At 39.6% G+C, this 18860-nt stretch overlaps 1 protein-coding gene across 1 annotated transcript in view; it reads left to right on the top strand.

Moving 5' to 3' along the window:
• CLASP1 (cytoplasmic linker associated protein 1) overlaps positions 1–18860 on the top strand; it is a 226423-nt gene that overhangs the window by 79848 nt on the left and 127715 nt on the right. The window contains exon 9 of the mRNA XM_081312924.1: positions 18216–18368. Within this exon, the coding sequence (XP_081169050.1) occupies positions 18216–18368 (153 nt within the window). The remainder of the gene's footprint in view (positions 1–18215; positions 18369–18860) is intronic.

Below are 18860 nucleotides of genomic sequence, written 5' to 3'. Positions count from 1 at the left end.
ATATCTCAGGCTGAAACCCAATGAATCAGTCCATATGCAGTATTAGAATATTTTCACAATTATAGAAATACGTCTTATGCTCATGTGATTTCTGTGACCTCTGCATGCTCATTTCATAGTTTGAGGGGGACTAAATTTTAATGTAAACAAAATACCTCACTATCTTATTTACAGCCTGTAAAGTGTTGGTAAAAAGGATGATTTATGAGAGTTAAATTATCTTGATCAGCTTTCTCAATATGTTGCCCTTCAAATGTTTTGGATTATAATTCCTATGTATTCTATCCAACTTCTGGAGAATACCAGATTGTGGAAGATTGTTCTTGTATAGATAAAATGGAATATTTTAAGGGTCAAAATTTGCATTGTCAGAGCAGCAGGTTTTCTGGTTGAATCATGGTTTCAAAAATGCCACCAATACTATATGCTGGGCATGACTATCTAAACTTCACAGTGCTTTGCTTAACATTATGTAACAAATATTAAGATGCTTTGTTTGACAAAGTTTGACATTGAACAGTAGATTTTGAGAACTAGTTTAGGATTTAACAAGCATTCATTGCAACTGTAAATGTATTCCAGAGTAAAGTGCTAGGTATAAGAGATTCATGCTGGATTTGATATTTTCTATAGTCAATAAATAAGTGTTTAACTTAGAGAAAAGATACGTAACCTACTTATCTTTTCATTTGAGGAATTGATGATCATCTTATGAAGGATTTGTTGGTTGAGAAATAACAGTTTTTGTGAATGCAAAGGCACAGTTGGTATTATGTCCTCACTTCAGGAAGTAAGTTTGTGTGTGTGTGTGTGTGTGTGTGTGTTTGCAGGCACACGTCTATGCATATTAGAGTGGTGGAGGTAATTTGATGGCGCAGATTAGTTGATTTATGTGTGATCAGTGCATAGTAAATAAATTAGGAAAAAATAGTCCCCACTTTCTTCTGCGAAAATAGATTCAAATGAATAGAAAGGCAATATTTGTTATTTGTTATTTACATGGCTTAGAGCTGCTCTAGTTAGCTCACTGTATGTGGTGTACAAGTCCTAATATGTAATTGGGATTAAAAACAATAAAAATCAAATTTAAAAATAAATTGTACATTATAATACTGGTGGTAACGTAAAACTGGAAAACACAACTGGTAATAATATATGGGAAAACTGAGAGAAGAATAAAAGCATGAATTATTTGTAGCGAATCAGATTCCATAATTTAGTGGAACAGCCATGTTTTCATAAATTTTCTGAAGAGAGGGAATTATTCAGATATCCTGGGAGAGGGAATACTGTTCCATAGGAGGAGGCAGTCACTGAAAAAGTATGCTCCTCTAAAGATGACAGCATAAAGAGCCAACTCTACTACGTCTTAATGAGCAGGCAAGTGTTCTTTGGAGAAAGACATTCAGCAGACTGTGTAGAGTAGACTATATAGATTTTTGAAGGTGACAAGGCATTACACAAGTGCCATAAGGCACACCCATAACTAACATGAGCATGAGATATGGACCAATTGTAATTTCTCTAAATGCTCTTGAAGGAGAGGCCCATTACAGGTCATAGCAGTAATCTCATCAAGAGATGACTAAGGGATGAGTGGCAGTGAGTAATGCCTACCATTGCAGAAAAGTTCACAATTGTCACACAAGATGTGCAAAAGCCCTCCTTGAACATAACTCAAAGAGGACTTCCAAACTGCAGCTAGTCAGTTATGTGGGCCTTCACATTCTTTCAAATGCTGAAACGCCTAATAGAACAGCTAGACCAGGGTTCAGCAACCTGAAACAGTGAAAGAGCCACTCGGAACCGGTTCCCTCACAAAAGGAAAAACTGGGAGCCGCAAAAAATATGTGCGCATACGCGTACATGCACGCATGCGCAGAACAGGGTTTGACTGAAGAGTGGAGCCAAGGCGAGATATGCACCTACCCTGCATATTTGAATTGATTGGTTGAACTTTTTTAGTCCCACTTTTTTTTTTTTTGGACTGCACATGGCAGAGGACCGGGAGCCGCAGGAGACAGCTGAAAGAGCCGCATGCGGCTCCGGAGCCACGGGTTGCAGACCTATGAGCTAGACCCAAGGAATAGTATTTTAAAGAAAATAACTTCAGTGAGTGCTTGGGCCTTAAGTTAATTGACTGAGGCCTTTGATGCATTAGTGCACGGGTGTCAAACTTGCCACATCACATGACGTGTCGCGACGTATATTGCTTAAGTATATGCTATAAAACAGGCATAAGGAAAGCATCCTTCAGTATTATCCATGCTAGCTAGGATTGCTAACAACAACTGGATGATTGTTCTGTACCAGCCTACTACCGGCCTTGCAGAAAGGCAACCCCTGTACAAACGGTAGAGACTGGAAAACAACTGAGGCTGGAAGGCGTCTGCCAAGTTTAATTCACAAGCAAAACAACAGAACAAGAAACAAAATACCGGAACTTTGATCCTCAAACGGAGCGGTTGCTTTCAGCAACCAGCCCTTCCCCAAACACTCCCTTTATTAGAGTTCAGGGCGTGGCCTCCCTGTGCCTCCTTCCGAGGAGTCCCACAGCCTTTCTCTGCTTGTTCCTGCTTGACTGCCTCCTGCGTCGGGCGTCCTTGAACAGGGCCAGCTGTGGGTCATCATCATCCGCACTGTCGGGCTCGCGCAGCTGAGAAGAGGGCCCTGGCTGGGGGCTCTGCGAAGCCTCCAAGCCATCATCAGCAAGTTCGTCTTCAACACCCTCCTCCTCCCCCTCGTCTGAGACATCCGAGACATCCGAGCCGGCTGCCGGACCCACAGGCTGGCCCTGAATCACAACAATGATCTCCATCTCATTCTTGCTCATTTAATACCTTTTCATTTGCCTTTAAAATTAGAGAAAGACACAAACACACACACACACACACACACAGACACACACATTATGATTGTTACTTAAATGCTGCTAAAATTTTTGTTCTCATTTAGGGATTTTAAATTTTGACTGTTGAATTGAATTTTTTCTCCCAAATGGGTTATATACAGTGTTGAACATGTTCCTAATAAATAACAGTTGAAAATAGGAAAGCTTGATCTTTGTTCCTCTTTGGAATTCTCCTATTTATTTCATGTAAATAATATCATTGACCTTCATATATTAAAGATTATACCTTAAATCTTCGTTTGCTCTTGGATTAGATGAACTGACCATTCTTTAAGTATAAGATTTCTTTTCCTCTTCCATTATAGAGCATGGGAAATAGAAAAGAAGGATACCAGCTGTATGATTACTATCTAGAATGGCTTTGTTTTTAGGTTTTTATAGTAGTATTAATAAAATGCCAGTTGTTAGATACAAATTGTGATTTGAAGCAGGCTTTACTTTATTAACAAAAAGAAGGATTTCATCTTGCTGATATGCCATAGTTGCTAGGTTACAGGAAGGTTTTTCAGTTTTTTTATAGCAGAAAATGGTGCTAAGCTGCATGCTGGATTTCTCACTGATTCTTAATCTATGCACCTATGTGTTTATGTGTATGTGAGAAAGAGAGATCTGCAAATTGTTGGAATCAGCTAATTATTTTTTCTGTTAGCAGCCTTTTCTGTAGTTTCAGTAGAAATCTATTTTGGGATGTGAAATGAGGTGATAGACACCTTGGCCTATTATCCTTTAGAGCCAATTCTTTAATATTATAATTTCAGTTGATATTGATTCTTTTCTGGTGAAAGTGAGGGTGTATTACCGTGTTTCCCCAAAAATAAGACTGACCCAAAAATAAGACCTAGCCTGATTTTTATTGGTGTGTGCCTAAAATAAGCCCTAGTGAATGAATGAATGAACCTTTATTGTCAAAGTACAACCATGTATACATTGAGATTGGCTGAGCCTCCCTTCGTGCCCCCCCAACTCACAGTGACAACAAAACCACCATCTTGTTACACCATGTGAGCTAATTGCACAACACACCAGCCTCACAAGTCAATCATATATAAAATTATAAAATTATTTCCCATTCATGTGCCTAACAGCCCATGGATAAAAGCTGTTCTTCAGCCTGTTGGTACGGCTGGCTATACTCCTGTATTTGCCGGCATGCAGGCAAATCCTGCTAAAGGGCTTTTCTCCCCCACTGGATCCGCGCTCCGCAAGCCTCTGCCGCCGGCGGAGGGTGGATCCGCGCTCCGCAAGCCTCTGCCGGCGGCAGGGCGCGGATCCAGCCGGCGGCAGAGGCTTGCGGAGCGCGGATCCACCCTCCGCCGGCATGCAGGCAAATCCTGCTAAAGGGCTTTTCCCCCCCACTGGATCCACGCTCCGCAAGCCTCTGCCGCCGGCGGAGGGTGGATCCGCGCTCCGCAAGCCTCTGCCGGCGGCAGGGCGCGGATCCAGCCGGCGGCAGAGGCTTGCGGAGCGCGGATCCAGCCGCCGGCGACAGAGGCTCGATCCGCCGTTCTGCAAGCCTCCGCCGCCGGTTAATACCCTGTATTCAGCTCTGGGAAGTGGGGGGAAGGGGGAGAGAGGGGGAGTTTGGGAGGAGGGGGAGGGGGAGCTCCACGGTGCAAAAATAAAGCCCTGACGCTCTTCGCGTTGCTTGCCCGACTGGCTGTCACGGGACCGCACGGATCGCCTCGCTCCCACCGGCAGCTGATTCCTTCGAGTTTGGTCTCGAGCGATTTTGCATTTTCTCCAGTGCTGAAAGCCACTCGGCGGATCCCAGCCTCGGCTTATACTTGAGTCAAGAACTTTTCCCAGTTTTTGGGGGTAAAATTAGGGGTCTCGGCTTATACTCGAGTCGGCTTATACTCAAGTATATACGGTACTTTTGTTGTGACTTTCGTAATTTTTGGATTTGAATGTTATTACATTTTATTTAAATGAAGACAGAAATGGGACACAAAAAGATAGTGCTTCTGAATGATCGTGTCTGCTTGAAGTAAGCAGACTTTCCAATAAATACTTTGCTGAGAAGCACATGTACTAATTCAAAATGGAAATCTTTCAGGTTGCTAAAGGCAGCTTTACAGATAAAGGTTTTTAAATCAGGGTTTGTGTGAAAATGCTCTATTTCTACTGCCTCCCTTCTTATACCATAGAGGGGGATGATTATGCTGTACAGATTTAAGTCTTTCTTCCTTATCTGCAAAAGCAGCTTTTATTTTGGAACTGTGTAGCACTAACTTCTTGCACTAGGAGTTTGGGGGAGGAGGGTGAACTGGTTTTTAAGTTGATGAGAGACTGCATACAGGCGTGGGCTGTGCAATCGCTTTCAGATTAGGGAGCATCACTGGACTGCTGCTGCAGATCATGACTGCCAGCAATGGTAGGTGTTTTGCTTAATAAATTACACAGAATGCATGTTATGTTGACAGATGGCTGAATCTGTAATCTGAGCATGAGCAAACAATTTTGTTTCTTTTGATATTTAACAAATGGAACTTACCATCAATACCATTTATATGATGGGGAGACGTTTAGGCTAGCAGTAGCTCTGCAGTACATACAGAAAGGGTATTAAAATATGAAAATTTTAATAGAAAATAGAAAATCAGTAGAAAATCAGGGATTAATCAAATAGAAACTCTTGAGAAATAAAAAAAATCTGAAGGTTACAAACTTGTAATTTAATAATTTTAAATTTATTTTAACAAGACTGTTTGCTGGTGTATTTACCTGAATACTTAAGTTAATATGAAATTTGTTTGGGAATTCTAGAGATCTTTAATAATGCTTTCCTAAGGCACAATTCTAGCTGCATTTATTCAGGAGTACATTGTTTTACACACTAAGTAGTATTTTCTCCCTGGAAAGTTTATTTAGGATGGCAGTCCTAATCCTATGAATTTTTAGGCGGGCAGAATATTTGGAAACTGTTACAGCAGCATGTAAGAAAAGGAGAATTGGATTGTTCTGTGTATTTCAAGTCATGTTTTTTTCTTTTTGTTAAGAAAAATGGGAAGGTAAAGGGAATATGTAAAATGGAACTGCAGACATATAAGATAATTAATTTACTTACACATGAAGCATTGATTTGCAGAGGATACAGCCTGGCCTTCCTGTCTTTCTGGATATATTAACATTTCATGGAATCAATTTATGATGCCCACTTTTATCATAACACTACATCTCTGCTGTCTGCAGTTCCTACCTACTTCTCTTTAAGGATAGCTTGACTGTTGGAATGGTTTCACTTTAGTCTGTTCATGTTTGTAAATCCTGATTCATTTGTTTTTAAAGATGAAGCAGAAGAGGGGACTGTATGTGCTTGGGTTAAATGCAAGACATAAAGCATCACTGCCTATCAGTTGCTTTCCTTTGAGTTCTCTTACAGAAATCTTCTCCTGTGAATGATAAGATGTAAATTTCAACTTTCAATTAATTACAGTTCTTGACAATTAAAATCATTACAATCAACTTGTACTATTACAGTTGAGTGCAATAATGTTTTTAGTGGTTTAATGATGGCAGCTGTATGCATTTAAATAATCATCTTGGACTTGAACAACATGTGTCAGATTATAAATACTAAGGATAATTAACAATGAGATAGTTGATATATTACTCCCAGAGTGATCTCATCTAGTTCCTTCGTCCTTACAGGTGTTAATTATTATTATCAGGTCTTTTGGCAGCTTCCTGATTTGAAAATCTTTTTTAAGGGCAATTCTCATGCAAGATTTATTGAGCTGAAAGGAGTGGAGGTACAAGAATTCTAGCAAAGAAATTAACTTTCCTGTTGAAGCCAATATATCTTCATTTGGGCAGAAACTTCCTCTTTCTCACAATATTACAATTAATCAGTAGAAAAGTGGCTCTCTTAATTGATAATGGCAAATCAGGTTATTTATGTAATAGTTATTTGAATTTTTTATCAGTCTGAGAACAAATTCTTAAGATGATCTTAGGTACAGTTTGATATTTAAGCTGAACAGTGCTTGAGTTTCAAAGCAGAAGTACTTCAGAGCATGCAGTATACAAATGTAGCAGCACTCTGCAATTCCTAAATCAAATCACTTAAAATGCACATCCAGAATATTAGATACTAAGTAGAATAGGGCTGCTTGTTATAGGATCATTGTTATGTAGGATCATGTGATCACCTTTTGCAGCCTTCTGACAAGCAAAATCAATGGGAAAGTTAAGATTACTTAACTGTGTTACTAACTTAACAACTGCAGTGATTTACTTAACAAGTGTGGCAAGAAAGCTCGTAAAATGGGGCAAAACTCACAGTTACTTAGCAACAGAAATTTTGGGCTCAATTGTGGTTGCAAGTCAAAGACTACCTGTATACCGTTCAATCTAGGCTACTTTCTTCCGTTGCTTCCAATTTTTTTAATTAAAAATTTACAAAACACATAAAAGCTAACATTTATCTAATAAAACGTGGAAGGAAGGAAGGCTGGCTGGCTGGCTGTCTACTTTGTAATAGTGACTACTACATGAAATTAAGAGGACAATGTAGGAAAAGTAATCCTAGTTTTGCTGTCTAGAGACCGATAGAATGATATAGGTGAGCATTCAAGCAATAAGCATGTGTACTCACCTCAGTGGCCCAGATGCTATGTATGGAAAGCCCCTTGGACCTAGATGTGTCCCGGTTTTGCTTCTGCTTTTTTAGACCTGCAGTAGGACATTCCAGATACAGATAGGTGGGCTTGAATTTATTTGTGCTGAAGGTCCTTCATTTTCATGGAAGTCTAGGAGTTTAGGTATCTTCATTAGAGCAGCTTGAAGTAACATAGTTAATTTGTTTATCCATAGACTTCAAGCATAGGGGAATAAGTAAGTAGGAACAAAAGAGGGAAAGTACTGCTATACCTCCCCACTTGTTTTAACCAATATTTGCCTGCAGGAATTTAAAGCGACATTTCACTTAAACACACGCACACACACACACACACACACACACACACACACACACACACAAAGTTCATGGCCACAATTAAAGTGACTTGTTGTTGTTAGCTGCGAAGTCGTGTCCGACCCATCGCGACCCTATGGACAACATTCCTCCAGGCCTTCCTGTCCTCTACCATCTTCTGGAGTCCATTAAAGTGACTTAATAACATTTTAATAATGTATAATAGGCATGTGTGATAAAATGATTCTAAGTTAAAATGGGATTTAAGATTTCCTGAGTTTCGTATTGCATTTCAGAACATTAGGCTTCCTTTCATCGTCATGGGATGCTCCTCTGTAGAGTTTTTAATCTTAACATTTTCTAATTACTGTACATTTTGCTAAGTATTCTAGTTTAGCTGCAGTATCTCTCTAGGTATCCTGCTCTATAAATTAAGGAAAGATCAATTCATTGTTCTTCTCAGTATTTGTGGATTTATAAATTCCCAATATTTTGGATAAAACTATACACCTTTGGGTTTCCTATGTTTATTGTAGCATGTCTACAAAATAACTCTGTTTTCAGTCGCCCTGTATTGAGATTTGGAGCAGATCTCCATTCTGTAATCAATAGTAGACTACTGTTTTGGCTTTTTAAGAGTTACACAACAAGTTCTTTCTAAGCCTGGCATTTTGACTATTGAATTAATTATAGCCTTCTATATCCTTATACATATTCATTTGTTGCATTATTCCATGTGAATCTGTACCTTCTTTAGATTGAATAATCGGGCTGTGCAAAACTTTGAAATAATGCTTCAGTTCAGTGATGCGTCTAAGAAAGAACTCCATTACATTTGATTTGCAAAGTAACAGTAGTCTTTTTTGCTTCTTAGTTTAGAGCAGAACAACCCACATTGCTTCACTTTGCTCTGGTGCAGTGTTTTTCTCAAGTTTGTCTTGGCAATGCAAGAGAAAACTGGGAGTAATCCCGGTTTTGGGTGACTTGAGAATCCCCAAGGCACGTTGGAGGTATCTAACTTGAAAGTTTATTGGGGAGTCCCCTCCACTCACTAAATTCTGTTAAAAGGCTTTCACTCGAACTGGAATTCTTTATTAGATGCTTAATTCCAGTTTTTCAGTACAGTTGAGAGTTAAGATGTAAGTTCCTATTCTGCCAGGGCAAGCTGGATGTCTGGAAAGCTGTTTGTAGCTTTTTCTATGTATGCAAAGGCCAAACCCTGTGCATGCTGTGAGGCTTCCTTCCCACCTGTCATAGTTTGATCGTAGGTTCCTCTACAGCTGAATGTGTCTGTGCCTTTAAGGCTGCTTCCTAGAGACAGATATGCCCTGGAGGTTTTTTTTTATTTCTTTATTTTACTGTGTACAAATCTATTTACAAAAATTAGGGAAACAACTAATAATGTCCAAACTTTTCATTTTCTCACTTTCCCTCCTTCATTCTCCCACCGGCTATTCACCCGTTGCTTAGCAACCAACTCCCTCTTTCTCCCTTCCTTCCCCCCTCCTCAGCGGTTTTTTACAGGGAGTGAGAGAGAAAAAGAGGAAGATAATTGGCTGAGTTTGCTTAATATGTTTGGTTGTCCATGCATTTTCAGATCTGTGTCAGCCATCCCTCTGCATAGATTTTGCATGATGAACTCCCTCTGGGTCTTCTGCCCTACCCCTTTTTTTTGCAAGCTCTGCAACCTTTCATATGTCCCTGTGACATCACACCACAAGTGTAAAAGGAGCAAGGCTAGAGGCACAATATTGCTTTTGTAATTTGCTTTTCTTGATCCATTTTGTGTGCGCAAATGACATTTTATTGTTTATACGGTAATTTTAAAACTGCTATAAGCTGCAGTGAATAAGGTTAAAAAAATTGACATGAACACAAGATGGCAGCTTCTGTTAGCTGTAGATCGTAGTGTTTATCAGTGTCATGCTCAGTCTCAGCAGTAAATTGCAAGTCTACAGATCCTTAATTCTGCTCATTGCTAGATTTGGAGGAGTAAATACCACTCAACTATGTTAAAAGCTTCAACTCAGAAGTTAATTGCCCAGTATGAAGCAAAAACATCAGTAAGTTGTATATTTTGTATAGTTGTATATATGTATAAGGTGTTTCCTTCCACCCTTCTGAATTAACATGTTTGGCACACTGAGATATGTTTATGTGAATAGTATCTGTAACCTAGAAATTGCTTGTTCTCACCTTCAGACCTTACTGATGCCCATCACCAGAATGCTGTTCTTCTGGCTGTATCAGTGATGAATTCATGCAGTTTAGCATACAGCTGTAGTTTCTGTTGTTATGTTACTAACAGAGGAATACTTTTACAGATTCTTAGGCAATCTACCATTTTAAGAGTCTTTTCCAATAAATTGTGCTGGTCATCTTAAATAAAGTTCATTTACATCTGTGTTTAAGTGTAGAAAACAAATCAATTTCAACTGGGAGAATTTTAACTTGGCAAGGTATTTATGTAACCAATGAAGACTTTGATGTATGTGTTTTTGTACATTCATTGTTCTTGTTAGCTGCGAAGTTGTGTCCGACCCATCGTGACCCTATGGACAACGTTTCTCCAGGCCTTCCTGTCCTCTACCATTCATTAACATTCTCCAAAAGCTGTAGAGTTCTTCCTGATGATAATATGATTTAAACAAGAGCACAGGTAGTTGTTAACCTCTGGCCGATTGTTTATTAACTACTTGAAGTTATGATCACTTAAGAAAGGTTGCTTTATGGCAGGGGTGTCAAACTGCCAGCCCATGGGCCGGATGCGTTATGCCGAAACTGCGCCCTCCCGATTGCCAGCAATGGAGAAAAAGTCACGCTATGTTCACAACACGTCATGTGACATTGCGAGTTTAACACCCCTGCTTTATGGCCATAAAAAACTTCCAGCTATTTTAAAACACTCTTGTCACATACCCCTCTCCCTCCCCAAAGCCACACGATCACAATTTGGATGTGTGCCAGCCAGTTTGCACTTGCAACCACTTACATGTGATCACCATTTGCAGTCTTCTCCACCAGCTTCCCCAGTAAGTCAATGGGCAAGCTGGCAGGGAAAGTTGCAAGTTGCTGCTACCTGCTGAGAGGATTCCCACTTATCTTTGGGGGCTGGCTAAAGAAACTGCCTACTAGGCCAAAGGTGTTCAGGAACTCATTCGGCAAGGTAGAGAAATGAAACTCAGATCTGAAGACCCAGCCTCCGTTCCTGTAGCCTGCTGGAGCAGTACACTTCCACGTACAGAGGGGAGTTGACCTTGGCAGGCAGCTCTTTCACTTTGTCCATTTAATGAGCCAGGAGACCACTTAACAACCCTAACCTGGAGTGCCAAGATGACAGTGGTTGAGCAAAGCAGTCATCTGGGCATTTTGCTTTATGACTGCTTCACTCAGTGACTGAGATCCCTGTCCCAATTGTGGTTGTAAATTGAGAACTGCCTGTAGTTGGCTGCTGCTTGTGCAAATTGATTGCCCCTCCCCACCATCTCTCTGCTCATGCCTCTCCTCTCATGCATATCTATTAACCATTCTCTTTCTTTGTGTCATAGCCTCTTTTACCTCAGGAGCAAAATAATTGATTAACATCACTTGGAGTGATGTGATTGAAAGCCTTTCTTCTCCTCTTTTCCACCCTATAAAATCAAGTTGATGTTTCTTTGCTATTTAACTGTAGTTGAGAAACAGTAATGTTGCTCACCATTGTCAAGAACAGCAAGTGAAGGTTGATCTTTGCCATCTTCCCTCATAATTCTGCCCAAGATAGTACTTGTTTTTTCAATGTAAACAGTTTGAGGAAACCCCAAATTACTGGAAGCTCATATGTGGTTAAAACCAGGCTCTTTCTACTCTATTCTATCATGTCTCAGAAAAAAACTGATTAAATAATATAGAAATATACATTTAAATCAGATCAATTGACATCCTGGTTTTTCTGTTTCTCACCACTTTGTGTGCATTTGTTTTTCTTTATTGTACTTGTTTACTTGCTTTTAATCCAGCAAATAACTCATCATTTTTGCAGAGGTGTCAAGCTACATTAAAAACAGATGTAGTTCTGCCTTCTTTAAAGGGAGATTTGTCCTGAATCTTAATCATGGCCTGTCTAATTATTCAATAGTATTCTCAGTCTTGGCCTCTGATAAATGAAAACGGAAGTGCTAATCTGTACTTTCTTACTCTCTTGCTTGATACTAATGTCTTTTTAAAAGATGAGTGGGGGAAAATATTCCCAGGAGTCTATTGTTCCATCTCTCCTAGCAACATGTCTGGGTTTTTTTGCTTCTACTTGTTCCTATAACTGTTTTTTTAATGGTCTGCATGAGGAAGAATTTACTACCACACACTGCTTGGATGCTAAATCTCAGCCTTATTCTGTCTTGTTGACTTACACTTTGGTGTGCTTCTTGACTATTCTATACCTCTGCTTCCTTGAATCTCTTGATTTTGCTTCTGTAGTTTTAAACCCAGATAGACGTTGGAGTAATCTAGTTATTTTCGCTTCACCATGTCTTTTGAGTCACCAAATTTGGCACGACAGATTTGTCAAAATGCTTTGAGACAGGAGATTTTCGCTTCTGACAGATAATTTGCCCACTCTGTGAGTAGCAGTGGATACACAACTTTAAGGTACAAATGAACAATGGGCAAAACAAAGTACTGTCTCACCACTGCACAATTTTATTTTGCTAAATGACCAAAATCAATTGGGTGAAAAAGTGGATAAAACAAAGCTAGGAATCCATGAGTAATACACATATTGCTTTGAAATGTAACTTTTAAACCATTGGTCCCTTTTTGGCTCTGTGGACGCCGGGCGGTTGTGGGGTGGGGGAGAGAAGGGATGGTTTTGCACATAGGCTTCTTGCACAAATACAGCTTCACGTGCTCACATGCTCACCTGCTGCTAGAGTGGCCCAGTTCCCAATGGGATGCAGCCTGACATGGCCGTGGTCTGGGGCAGGGGTAGGCAACCTTGGCTCTTTTATGACTCGTGGACTTCAACTCCCAGAATTCCTGAGCCATGAATTCTGGGAGTTGAAGTCCACGAGTCATAAAAGCGCCAAGGTTGCCTACCCTGGTCTGGGGGTTTGAGACCCCTACTTTAAACAACAGTGAAAGGCAAATAAATGGTTCTAAAGAATTGACAGATGTTGTTTGCTCTTGCAAGAGGCAGATATCAGTGTATTCTATTTTATCTCTTAAGTAGTATTCAGCTAGTATCAGTATTTGTCTTATAGCATCTGTTTCTCTATTCCTCCCCACTAGAAGTGTTCATTTTCTTGTAGGCAGCTGAAGATTGCACTACCACTTGATTCCTCTTGGTTCTCTTTGTTTAGCACAAAGTCACTCTTGCCAACTGAATGTAAACAAATAGGCTATATATTTCCTATAAACAGATATATTTACTTTTAGCTAAGAATCTGTATTTGGATTATTTTGTCTGAGTTTGTGTTAGGGTTTTGGGAGGGTTTTTTTGTCACTTGTGCTTTTGTCTTTGTATACTTTGCACAATTCATACGCACATACATTATTTTGGATTATGTCCATGAATATAGATTTATAGTTTTTAAATCATCAGTTTTCCTTGATAAGTTTGAGTTCTGTAAGATCCTGATCCTGGCTGTAAACAGAAAGTTTGAGGGGCAGCAGCCTTACCTTGTGTTCTGACTGGAGCATTGCACCTTAATTTAGATCCTCTCTCTCCCCGCAAGTGCCAAAATTTATTTTGTCCAGTCCTTGTGAAAATCAGTTTTGTGTTGTCAAAAAGGAAGAAAGAAGGCTTGAATCCTCAAATTACACCCCTCAACTCTATAGAAGGTGGTACTATAGATAATTTTTTTTAACTTTTTATTTGCCAGAAGGACAGTACAAGTTGCCAATGTCCCATCTCTCTTAAAGATTAAGGTTAAGGGAAGGACATCAGGCAAGGCACCATTTGTAAGTTAGGTGGTAGAAACTACCAGGCAACTGCACTAAGAGAGAGCTGGTGGTATTCTGAGTAACGAGGTTTGACGCCAACTTTTGATCCTATTGGCCCATCTATGCTGCTACAATATCCTTTTGGTGTACTAAGAACTGAAAACTTGTTGGGTTTCCTTACATTTTCTTGTCCTTAGGTTCCCTTGAGTCACACACACACACACACACACACACACACACACACCACATGGGGAGACATGTCCTTAACAGGAGTGAAAGCATCTACTCTTACAGTGTGGGCTCATTCAACCTCACCTCAATGAGATTCAGTTTGTCCCTATGTAGCCATTAGTTTTTCTTGAATTTAATGTGATTAATGGGATAAATGTTGTGTGCTCTCAAATCTAGTTGTACATACAGTTATATCACAAATTTACAGAGTTTGTTTCTAAGCTCTAGCATTGAAACCTACACAAAACATTTGGGTTGCACTGGTCCCCTAGACACTTATTTTCTATTTAAAGTACAGTATAGAGAAGCAGGGACGCGGTGGCTCAGTGGGTTAGGATGCTGAGCTTGTCGATCAGAAGGTCGGCAGTTTGGCGGGTCGAATCCCGAGTGCCGCGTAACAGAGTGAGCACCTGTTACTCGTCCCAGCTTCTGCCCACCTAGCAGTTCGAAAGCACGTAAAAATGCAAGTAGAAAAATAGGGACCACTACTGTGGGAAGGTAACAGCGTTCCGTGCGCCTTTGGTGTCTAGTCATGCCGGCCACATGACCACGGAGACGTCCTCGGACAAACGCTGGCTCTTCGGCTTTGAAACGGAGATGAGCACCGGCCCCTAGAGTCGGAAACGACTAGCACGCATGTGCGGGGGAACCTTTACCTTTACCTTTATAGAGAAGCACTGAAATGGGAACCAATCAATGTCATTAATTCAGAGCATGAAAATGAATTCTGATGTCATGAACTCTTTATTTTAGAAATCCAGGCAGCGTGACATTAACCAGAGTAGGGTGATACATGGGTTGTTGTTTTTTTGTTTTTTTAAAAAGTTTTTTAGTAAAATCCGAAATCTGCTCACTGTGAAGCTTATTAATTTGCCACCTCCATCTCTGTCTTTTAGACTACCTTGCACTCTGAAGGTCAGCCATAGTTGGAGTGGGCAGTGAGAGTAGGCAGTGGAGTGTAGGTGGTCAAAAGAGCAGAGATAATGGGAGATAGGCAGGGGAGTATAAGCACGGGTGAGTGTGGCAGAACAGGAGTGTGAAATCCTGGCCTAACGACCACAACTGTAACTACCAGAATTGCCGTCTTTAAGCAGTACAATCACGTGTTTTGCCTAATGTCTGCATAGTTTAGTGACAGAAATTCCAGTCCCAATTAGGATGGTTAAGCAAGGATATATGCAACCTGGGAACATAATCTCTTTAATTCAGAGGTCTCCAACCTTTTGGGCACCAGGGACCGGTTCTGTGGAGAAAGGTTTTTTTGCGGACCAGAGGGGGCATGGTTTGGTGTGCTGCCTCCATCCCACGGATGGGACTTTGCTTGTTTGTGCGAACTGGTTGCTGGCATGCCGCGGCCCGGTGCTGGTCCACAGACTGGGGTTGGGGATCCCTGCTCTAATTGCTTCTGAAAATTTGCTCTTGAAAAGATGTAGATGATATAACATGCTAAATAAATGAATTAACTGAACAGCTGCAAAAACACTTCAACCCCCCTTAAAAGCTTTCCTTGAAAGGAGAAATAAAACACAATTGCAAGTTTAATCAACAGCAACAGATTTAGGGAACAGAGTTATGAACGCTGAAGGTGACAAAGCTTTGTTTGGGTATTGTAGAAGTACTCTTGCAATTTTTGCAGAGAATTTGTTACAGCTGAGGGTGGAGCATTATTTTTGTTTTTCCACTCCATGCATATTTTTTTTCTGACTTCCTGGCATCATCTCTGTTTCTTGTAATTTTATACCTGACACACTGATGTTAGGAAGTAAGCTTTTAAAGCAACGTAATGACAAATATATGCAAACGTATTTGTCATGGGCAAATGATGACAGCTGTTAAGATGTTCCCATTAGACTTCCCGGAGGGATGAACTTCATTCAGCTCTTTTTTTTTTCTTGCTGGTCAAAGCAGCCCTGAAGAGATTCTCTGCTGTGGGTGTCTTTAGTAACCTTCCACTTTTGCCCCTCAAAAGCTTAGAAGGGTGCACTGGCTGACTCAACTCTCCAATCACAAGCACCTAAACAGTGCTGGGCTGTTGAACGCTGGGTGTGAAACTGCATGCTTAATGAATACAGGGGGCAAGGATTGATTATGCCTTGGACTTGGAAGCAGCAGCTGCCTGTGAAACAGTCTTACATCTAAGCTCGCTATGGAAAATATGAAGGAATGCTGAAGAAGCTAATTTGCAAAAGGATATGTTCCTGTAAGCAATTTTTTTTGGTGTGTGTGTGTGTATGTGTGTGTGAAATTTCTCCCCTTCAGGGATACGGTAAATAAAAGATCATCCATCTTTTTTTTTTATTTGCTTAACTGTTATTAAGAACAGACAAAGGCCTCTTTAAACAAGGCATGTGTCTATGTAAAGCTAGACGGTCATTCATAAATGAGCTTTGTAGAAACGGAAGGAACAGCAATGATGGATAGATAATGGCTAAATGTAGGGAACTGTGTACTGTCTGGTTTTAAAGTCCATTGAAACTAGTGGAAGCAAAGCAGGTTTGGATATAGCTTTATGAAATGTGTTGTTTGACTTGCAAGCCTCTTCCTGCAATGTGAACTATTATGTAGCACTCAACTGTCATCCGGGGTGGATTTTATTCTGACTTTATAGTATAGATCTGACTGCTAGATTCATTCCCATTTCCTGAAGTGCATGTTCAGATTTTAACCTGTTCTTTGTTTCTCTTTCTGCTCTGCACATGTGCTCTTAAAAACCTGATGTCTGGAATAGCTTAGATTGTTAACAGTTAAAATTAAGTGTGGAAATATAATGTTATTCAAACTGCTACTTAGATTGATTTTTTTTAACATTATCACAGATATTTAAATGTCTTTTCCGGCTGTTTGTATCTAATCTTTAAAAAGCGATGAGTTTTACTAGAGTGTTTTTTTTTCTTCCTTTGAATCATTATAAAAAACAAAACAAAATGTGCTTCTCAAAAGAAACTACTGAAAATTGTACTTTCTTTAGTTAACACTTCAATATGGGAAGCCACACCCCTGAATGTATGAGAGAGAGAACAATATTCTGTTCATCTATTTATGCTATTTATTTTACTGCTAATCTGCTGAACAAGGTTTTGAACAAATTAATTCAATGCTTCAGATTAAAAATCTTTTGCTTTGATGAAGACCTATCCGTATAGTAATTGAACACTTCATATTGCTTGTAAAATTTTATCATGGTCCTAAAGATAAGGTGTGATACATCTTTTCCACAAGTGACAATAACAAAATTAGACTAAGATGAGCAGATAGCTTTATTTTATAAGCTCTAACGGTGTTACACTGCACCCTTTTATGAGCGCATGGTTTAATGATTTCATTGCTGATGACTTGCATTGAAATACAGTATGCAGAGCATGGATCTTACTACTAATAGTTCACAGAGTCACTTTAAAAAAAATTAGAGGGTGTGGTATTATATCTAGGCCTCTATCTCCCACATGTTTCACTCATATAAGAAAGATGTGTGTTGAATATGTTGTTGAGTAGAAATAGACTGAAACAAAGGCATTTGGTGTGGCATCACCGTCAGCAATAAAGTTTAAAAATCGATGGATTTGTTGGATATCACACAGACATTTATTCCCAGTGATCAGACTTCAAAAAATGAGGAAATTAGTTTTATGAACCCTGTAGTCTTACGCTTTTGATACTGGGGAGCCTTCCAATCTAGGTTGTGATATGATTGTGAGAGTTAGCCATCAGAATAAAAATATTCCACAAAAGGTCCTCATTTGAATATAAACAGCTACTTGGAGCTCAGCCCATGTTTATAAATCATACTTTTATAACAGAGGAACATCTAGAGAAGCAGTATTCAGTATAAAAAAATCAAAACATAGAAATACTAAAATGCTGAATAGAAATCCACAATTATTTAGTTTGAAAAAGGAAAATTACCAAAATAATTTGGAAATGTACATAAGGAGCAAGTGGCATGAAGGTTGTAACAGATTACATTTATAATAGACCCATTGACTTGACTCAGTCTTTACATAGTTATCTTGTGAAGCCTCTGTCTTCCAATGGTCATTCCAAGGCAATAGAATGTATTTTTAATTTTAAGTGACTGGGTCCAGGCAGGCACATATCTCCATGTTCATATTACTGAATAACAGGTTGTGTCCTGCTGTAATACGTTATTTCATTTGTTCATGTTTGCAGAGCAAACTTGCTTCAAACTGGGAGATGGTTCTAAACAACTCTTATGAATTTTATGTTGTGCTTGCTTTGTAGATAAACATTTTGATGATGATGACTCTGTGGATGGGAACCGACCATCCTCAGCCAGTTCCTCAACCTCTTCAAAGGCTCCCTCATTATCTCGAAAAAGTGGGGTGGGCACTGCTCGTAGGGTAGGAGCAGTAGCTTTAGTCGCAAAAACTCCAGGTAGGTCCAGTCCTTGCAAACACCTAAACATTACTTTTTTCAATCTTTTTTTTGCCTTTCCATTTTTTATGCATGGTTGGAACAGTAGAACATAACACCACCCTCAGTGCACCTATTCGTTGATTTGAGGAACGTACTAAAAGATGTAAAATATTTGAGATTGTGTCATGTCAACAAGCATATCATCAAATATGTTTATTGTAACTAGAGGCAGTTCTTGTTTAGCAGTTGCCTCATTTAGTGAGCATTCACTGTCACAACAGGGATAATCAAGAAACTTTGCAATCAGTCTTCGCATTTACAATCCTTGTAGCTCTATAAACATAGGACAGCAGAAGTAAGGTCCTAAGCACAGTTGTAGTTTCCTTAGTGACCGCTTCACCTAACAACCAGGTTGCTGATCCCAGTTGTTGATCACTAAACAAGGACTACCTAACATCATTTAACAACATTGTTTAAAATGTTTAAAGAAAACTTTCTGACATTTTAATA

Source organism: Vipera berus (assembly GCF_964194415.1).
Source record: "Vipera berus genome assembly, chromosome: 1".
Lineage (NCBI taxonomy): Eukaryota > Metazoa > Chordata > Lepidosauria > Squamata > Viperidae > Vipera > Vipera berus.
This window is presented reverse-complemented; position numbering and strand designations above follow the sequence as displayed.